Source organism: Fukomys damarensis, unplaced genomic scaffold, assembly GCF_012274545.1.
Source record: "Fukomys damarensis isolate Sample0158 unplaced genomic scaffold, DMR_v1.0_HiC HiC_scaffold_36, whole genome shotgun sequence".
Taxonomy (NCBI): domain Eukaryota; kingdom Metazoa; phylum Chordata; class Mammalia; order Rodentia; family Bathyergidae; genus Fukomys; species Fukomys damarensis.
Window position 1 is genome coordinate 15,325,119 of NW_022900948.1, and position 8,048 is coordinate 15,333,166.

General features: G+C 36.9%; 1 protein-coding gene across 1 annotated transcript in view; it reads left to right on the forward strand.

Annotated features, from left to right (window-relative positions):
• Window positions 1-8,032, forward strand: part of Dcaf10 (DDB1 and CUL4 associated factor 10) — a gene marked incomplete at its 5' end in the record, with an annotated part of 37,901 nt that extends 29,869 nt beyond the window's left edge. Inside the window, 4 exons of the mRNA XM_033759187.1 lie at window positions 1,321-1,523; window positions 3,652-3,765; window positions 5,940-6,085; window positions 7,161-8,032. Coding sequence (XP_033615078.1) covers window positions 1,321-1,523; window positions 3,652-3,765; window positions 5,940-6,085; window positions 7,161-7,529 — 832 coding nt within the window. The remainder of the gene's footprint in view (window positions 1-1,320; window positions 1,524-3,651; window positions 3,766-5,939; window positions 6,086-7,160) is intronic.
• Between the last annotated feature and the right edge of the window lie 16 nt (window positions 8,033-8,048).

Below are 8,048 nucleotides of genomic sequence, written 5' to 3' on the forward strand. Positions count from 1 at the left end.
CTTTTTTTTTTTTTTTTTTTTTTTGGTACGAGGGATAAACTCAAGTCCTTGTGCTTATGAGACAGGCAGCAGAACCACTGAGCTAAATCCCAACATTTTTATTAGGGAAAAAAAGGATATTACACGTTTAAGAGACTATGTTGCAGAGCTAGGGATTTCGCTCAGTGGTTCTGCCGCCTGCTTCTCCACCTGCTTTGCAAGTGCAAGGACCAGAGTTCAATCCCTGATACCAAAAAAAAAAAAAAGAGAGAGAGAGAGAGACTATGTTGCATTCATATGTAAGATTTTTGCTCAGTATCTTGATGTATTAGTTTTATTGTTGCAAATGGATACAAATATAGATATTTTAAAACACATTTAAAATTAGTCAATTTTATGGTGTTAAAATTCATTGATTAACCTTTCATTTAAAGAGAATACATGTAGCAAGAAAAAAAACGTCATCCAGAATACAACGTACAAAAATAAGGAGACAGAATACATGAAAGAGCAATTATGAGATAAGGAGAGTCAAATTTGAGTGTTTAAACATCTGTTTGGAATTTCAAAAGAATAGAGAAAAGGGGTGAGAGGCGATATTGAAATAATTACAGAATATTCCAAAATATGTAAATAATATTAATCTTAAGATTTAGAAAGTCAAATGAACATCAAAAAGATAAAAAGAAATCCAAATTTACAGATACCAAAGTAAAGCTGTAAAACTCTAAAGAAAGAATGTCAGCCAGAAGAGGTAGTAAAGATAAATTTTCCAGGGCTGGGAATTTAGCTCAGTGGTTCCACCGCCTGCCTCAGAAGTGCAAGGTCCTGAGTTGGATCCCTGCTACAAAAAAAAAAATCTATAAATATTAATAACGGAATCACTGGGGATATAGCTCAGTGGCACCACACCTGCCTGGCAAGCATAAGGTCCTGAGTTCAATCCCTGGTACTGGGGAGAAAAAAAAAAAAATAATAATAATGGAAGCCAGAACTCAGTGAAACATTATCCTAAATATTTAGAAAGTAATAATGATCAACTTTAAGTTGTATGCTTAAACTTTTATTCAAAAAGAGTGAAATATAAGATTTAGAAAAATAAAAGGTGATAAAGTATACCTCTGCAAAGCTTTACTTTAAAAAATTCTGAGGGGTATACTTCAGAAAGAAAGAGGCTTGTCTAAAAAGAAAAGTCAAAGGTGAAAGAAGGAATTGTGAGCAAAAAAAATGTGAAGTGTGTAAATCTATACATTGCTGTAAATTCTGCTGACAAGGGAAAAATTGTTACTGAATCACTGTATTTATGATTACTAGGTTTTGTGGATTTGATTTATTTTGTAGGTGTACAGAAGATGGGTGTCCCCATAAGAAATTCTTTCACACACGTTTTCTCATGCGAATGAGATTAACACCAGATTGTTCCAAAATGTTGATCTCAACGTCTTCTGGTTATCTCTTGATTTTACATGATCTTGACTTAACCAAATCTTTAGAAGTAGGCAGCTATCCCATTTTGAGAGCAAGAAGAACTACATCAAGTTCAGGTAAGCTTTTCTTTTTTGATTAAAAGAGTTTTCTAAAGAATCTGAGACGTTAGGAATGGTATATGTTGCTTTTCCAAAAATAGTATCAGGAAAAAGGATTGAAATTAAAGGCATTCCTTTTTCTTTCTTTTCTTTTTGCAGTACTGAGGACCAAACCCAGGGCACTCTTTGTCTCCAACCCTTTATATTTTAAGAGGGCTGGCCTTGAATTTGTGATCCCTCTCCTGAGTAGCTGGGATTGCAGATCATGTGCATACTGTACATGACTAAGAGGCATTCGTTAGATAACTTACTAAAAGCTTTTTTCCAAGGAAGTGTAAAGATCTATATGTATTTGTGGCATAGCATTTATTTGTGCCTCCATATTACAAATGGCCTAGGAAGAAGAGCTACTCTGAAAATTCTTTTAGTTTTGTGCTAGCCAGAGTGTCTTTCATGAATACTTCTAAATCATTGCTTTCTCAAAAATTAGTGATAGTTCAAGGTAGTATCAGTTTTCTGAAATCCTGTAGGAACCCAGCAAAACTTTTAAGTTATGGTCATTATAAAGTTTTAGTGTTAAAAAAAAATTTTTTTTAAGTTTTAGTGTTAAGTCTATACTATATACCTAGACTTTCCGATGACCAGAAACAGGTAGCTGGTGCCATCCTTACACCCTCTTGCCAAAGCCCTGTACCTTCTCCCATTGCTAATAGCATTACATTTAAGTGATGCTGAGGCTTAGAAAATTTTAAGTACTGTATTTTATCAACATGTGATTAAAAAGACCATATTTCATCTACCTTTGAGAAAGACAGCATTGTTCTATGAACATATCTGTTACTATAATACTGCTTTTATTAACAAGAAGACAGACTGTTCATGATGTGCTATTAAAAGGTGACTTCAGAATCCAGGGATTTAGCTCAGTGGAGGCACCTGCCATGCAAGCGCAAGGTCCTGAGTTCAATCCTGGGTACCAAAAAAATAAAAAAGGGTAACTTAAAATGATTGGACTCTTTCTCCATGATGCATAGACCACTCCTGAAGATTCTTGAGAAAGTGCAGCTATAACTACTACATTTGCCTAATTAAATTTTTTTTTGGTTTTTTTGAGACAGGGTCTCACTATGTAGTTGAGACTGACCTGGAACTCACTATGTGGCTCAGGCTGGTCTCGAACTCACAGCAATCCTCCTGCCTCAGCCTCCCTAGTGCTGGGATTACAGGCGTGAGCCGCCACACCCAGCTGCCTAATTAAATTTTAAAAGGAGACATTTAAGTTTTACCAACTTACTTGCAACCAAACAATTTTATGAATATGCAGACATTATGCTTTTAGATACAGATTTGCCTTTTTAAGTTAAGCATTGATAACCAACTTTAGCTTAGTGAAAAATAGTGATTTAGAAGGTGCAATTGACCTTGAAACCAAGAAGCTTTTCAGTCTTCTTGGGATAATCTGATATTAACTAATATCACAGGAATTTAGAATTCCCAGCCAAGCATGGCGGTGCTCAGTATGAAGGCCCCAGGTTTAATGTCCAGTACTACAAAAAATAAAAAAGAATTCCCTACAGAAGTATGGGGCTACTACTGATAATGTATAATTAAAACTGAGATTGTATTTGAAGTAATACATCAAACTTGACTATCCAGTGTTAATCCTATTTTTTCCACAAATTTTAATGTAAAGTTTTGTATTATATTTCAGAGCTAGTAATCACATAATTTCAGGAATTACAGCAGAAGTTTTGTTATACTTTAAAAACAGTAGTGAACCTTTTTTGGATGTTATTCTCCATTAAGCAAGATAAATGGCTCAGCTTTTATTTTCATTAAATTTTATTACTCTGCTTTAGTACGAAAATTATAGGAAGCCAAAGATGTTCCTGTGTTTATTTGGTTTTTTATTTTTACTTCACATAAGCAAGTCTTTGGTATAAAAGATTTAGAAAGGGCCTATATCTTAACAATACATTTTAGAGGACTGTCCTGATTTCTCCATCTTAGTTATAGCCTAGTTTTATGTGAGCTCTTTGTGGCCCTATTTCAGGAGGATTTTTAAAGTATAGTTCAAGTAGATAATTAAAAAGTTAAACACTACCAGTGTTATGTTACATTTATTGTCAAACTCTGTATCTTCAAGATTTGACCAGTTCATCAAGTTCGTCAGGTCCTAGAGTTTCTGGTTCACCCTGTCATCACAGTGATTCTAATTCATCTTCAGAGAAACACGTGTCAAGAGCCTCTCAAAGAGAAGGTAAGTGAAAAGTGGGATTTTATAATCTTGAAATAACAGGTTCTACCAAACAGCTTTCTTTTGATTTGGTTTTAATCGGTAAAAATAAAATCTAATAGAGATGAGGGTACTTCTTATCCCTCAGTCATCATTTTCAAAAAGCTCCCCATCTTGTATTTAAATCCTTGATGAAATTTTAGCTTTGGTTTTATTACCTGAGCCAAACTTAGTTTGGTCTAAATCCCTGGCCCCCAAGTGTGTCTTTTATTGGGTTATTTGGGGCTACCTTTTAGAAAGGGGCACATTTCTACTTCAATATTTAGAGCAGCATTAGAGCTTTTATTTGGAGGGTGAATTCTGCTGTGGATTCTCTGTGATGTAGCACAAGTAAAATCAAAGTAGCTCATGTTCAAGTGAAATTCACCCTCCAGTTTTCCCCACTGCTTTTCTACCTGGTTTCCTGTATAGTTCTTCCTTTTGTCAGCTTCCACAGAACCTTCAAAGAATACAAATAACAAACAGCTGCCTACCTATTTAGAGTATGTTTCTTTTCTGTTTTTGTTAGAACTTCACAAAATTCTTAAAATAGGAGTTTGTTTTTCTCTAAAATTGTTAAAATTCAGTCATGTGTAAACATTATTTAGGCATAGTATGGTTGTAGTAATGTAATTTACAGCTTCATGGTTTTCTGTCAATGATGTAGTAATCTAAAGTGGATCTTTAAAATAAGATCATGCATCTGCTTGAAAATATTAAATTCCTAAGCTGCTTCCTCACAGGAAATGTTCTTTGCATACCTAAGAAATATGTCATTCTAAGTAACAGTGACTTACTGCTGATGTCATTTTCATTCAGGGGCTGGGTAGAAGGAAATTCTGGGACACTGTGCAATCACCAGGAGGGTATGTGATTGACAGTGTCTTCCATCCTTTTTTTGACCTGCCTTTATGTGAAGTGTCTTCTCTCACCTCCAGAATTATAGCTTTATTTGTTGTTTATAGTACAGATGGTTCCCAATTTACAGTGGTTTGTTTTAGGATTTTTCAGCTTTACAGTGGTACAAAAATGATATGCATTCAGTAAAAACTGTGCTTTGAATCTTGATCTTTTCTTAAACTGGCAATATGCACGGTGATATTCTTTCATGATGCTGAGCTGTAGCTCCCAGTAAGCCATGCATTCATGTGAATAAACAATCTATGTTCTATAATATATTGTGTGACTACCCTGTGATATTTGGTATGTTAGGTGTATTAAGTGCAATTTCAACTTGATGGTTTTCTGATGCCACCATATGTATAGAAGCATCTGTATTGTCCTTTGGGATTTTTTTAAGTCCTCATTCTTTTATGTAAAGTAATTCTTGCTTCCTATATTTTCGTCTTTGCTCTACAGAGCACTAAGACCTTAGAGATGAGAATTGTTATGTATCTAGACTCCTATATCAAGTAGCTGTGATTCTTTTTGTTTTTCTTTATTGAGAAAGGGTCTTGCTCTATAATTCAGGCTGGCTTTGAACTCACTGTGTAGCCCAAGCTGGCCTCAAACTTGTGGTAATTCCCCTCCTTCAGCCTCTTGAATGCTGGGATCACAGGCTTGTGCCACCATGTCCAACATAATTGTGCTTCTTAAAGAATTTTCTCCCATCATCCAAGTACTAACCAGGCCCTGCTTACCTTCTGAGATCAGGCACATTCAAGGTGGTATGGCCACAGACATAAAGAACTTTCTGTCTGGCATGGTGGTACATGCCTGTAATCCTAGCACTAGAGAGGCTGAGGCAGGAGGATTTTTACAAGTTGAAGGCCAGCCTGAACTACATAGTGAGACCCTGTCTCAAAAAAAATAAATAAAAAACTTTCTAAGATGTAGATCCAATGGGACTCACTTGTAGTCCAAACTGGCCTTGAACTCACAGAAGTCCTCCTGTGTCAATCTCCTGAGTTCTGGGATTACAGGAATGTGCCACAAGGTGCAGCAAGTTTCTTTGTTATAGTGATAGTCGTTCTCCATACCCCCACTCCAAAAACACATACCATATATTGGGGGTGGGCAGTCTCCTTTTACAGGTGGTAGCATAAAGGACAGATTAAGGGGTAAAGCATGGGATGTAGATGCCAGAAATCTTAGTTTTGATCGATTACCTTAGTCTTTGAATAATACAAATCCAAAATCTTCATTTTCTTGTATTTCAGGAGTTTCACCTCGAAATAGTCTTGAAGTCTTAACCCCTGAAGTTCCTGGTGAGAGAGATCGTGGAAACTGCATTACATCCTTACAACTGCACCCTAAAGGCTGGGCCACACTTCTTCGGTGCTCAAGTAACACTGATGATCAGGAGGTACAGACAGCAGCGCTCCACCTTCAGCAGGGTTCATTGGACAAACTGCCATTGCCACATGTGCAGACTTTAGGCCGATCACTACATATAGTCTCTACCCTCAAGGGCACATTATCACGGACCCTGCTTCTCAACTCTCTATTGAGTGTATTTATTCCTTGCAAAGTTGTCTTCCTCCTCTCCAGCCTGGACATAGTGAACTGGGAATTACTCTAATGGCCATCATCAGCTCATATTGCTCCTAGCTTCTTAATTCTTGCTTTCTTTATCTCATTCTTTATAAAAAGAATAAAACAAACCTTTTTATAGTAAGCATAGTGCTGAGATATTTCAGCTAAGCTAGCTGAGAGATTTTGGTAAGTCAGTTATAATTTTCTCTTTTTAAAAACTAAAGGAAACTGGGAAAAACTTTAAAAACTAAAGGAAGCAGATGATAAGGGATAAAGGTTGTATGACCTTAGAATTGTCATCACTCTAGAAAGGAAAAATTTTCCTAAGATCTTACTGGCTCAGGAGATTGAAAGGAATAAAGAAGAGCCTATGACGTGTATGGGGGTGGTGGAGAATGAAATGTATATGGGAAGAGGTATTGCAGGGCTTGAGTGTACCAAGGAATTTTTAAAATATCAAAATTGTTGTTGCCATCAAAAAATAAAATGTATTACTACAGAAGACACAGGCAGTCTCCGGAATCAAAAGGCTTAAAGCATCATAGCACAGAATAACTTCAGCTTATAAAGGCAAGAAAGTAGCTTACAAGTTTTGTTTTTCTTTATTTTCATTTGTTGATGCAGGATTCAGACTGGCCTTGAACTCACTATGTATCCTAGGCTGGCTTTGAACTCATGGTGATTCTCCTGTCTCAGCCTCCTAAGGGGTAGGATTACAGGTGTGCATCACCATGCCCAACACATTTATAAGTTTTGTTAGTCAGGATGGGGATAGTATTCATCTGATTGATTTCTTGCAACAATTTCATGGCTTTGGCAATCTGTTGAGCCTTTCAAAAATAAGAGAAACCTGTAGTACTATTTGGGGCTCTGTAACCTTGGTTTGTCTCCTTTCTCTTCCCTAGTGGACTTGTGTCTATGAATTTCAAGAAGGAGCTCCAGTGCGACTGGTCTCACCTCGCTGTTCCCTACGACTGACTCATTACATTGAAGAAGCCAACGTGGGCAGGGGTTACATAAAAGAACTTTGCTTCAGCCCTGATGGGCGAATGATTTCTTCCCCACATGGCTATGGAATTCGCTTGTTGGGATTTGACAAACAGTGCAGTGAACTTGTTGACTGTTTACCCAAAGAAGCCAGTCCCCTGCGGGTGATCCGATCTTTATATTCTCATAATGATGTGGTACTGACGACAAAATTCTCTCCAACACACTGTCAGATTGCCTCAGGGTGCCTTAGTGGACGGGTCTCTTTGTATCAGCCTAAGTTTTAGGCACAACTTACATCAAATAAGGACTTCCTGTGGCATTGGACTTGATAAATTACTTCAATTTAGGTGAAGTATTTTCTTAGAAGATCTTTTAAGATTGAGTCAAGATCCTGGTTCGTATGGGTCCATGAACATCCCTGTGACCTGAGTACTTGGTCACCCAGCATCATACAGTCATCCTGAAGCTAGACTCTATGCAGCACCATCTTTTTTTAGCATTCCTCTGCTCCTGCTAACCCGTGCACTGAACTCCAGTTCTTCTGATTACTTTGCATGGTAGCTCTTGTTACGTTTCCTTTTTCTCTCCTTTTTTCCTTCCTGTGGTCCCTGCCTTCCTTCTCTCTTTTCTCTTTTTTGGTTTTAGTATGAATTTTGTGGACATTTGGCCGGAGTTTTGGTTGGGATAACAGAAACCCTTGATGCTAGCAATGAATAAAATCCAAAAGTCAGATGTTAGCATACCCGTTTTTTTTTTAAATAAGAAATGTCATCTTCATTTATCAGTATACTTGCTTTTAAAGT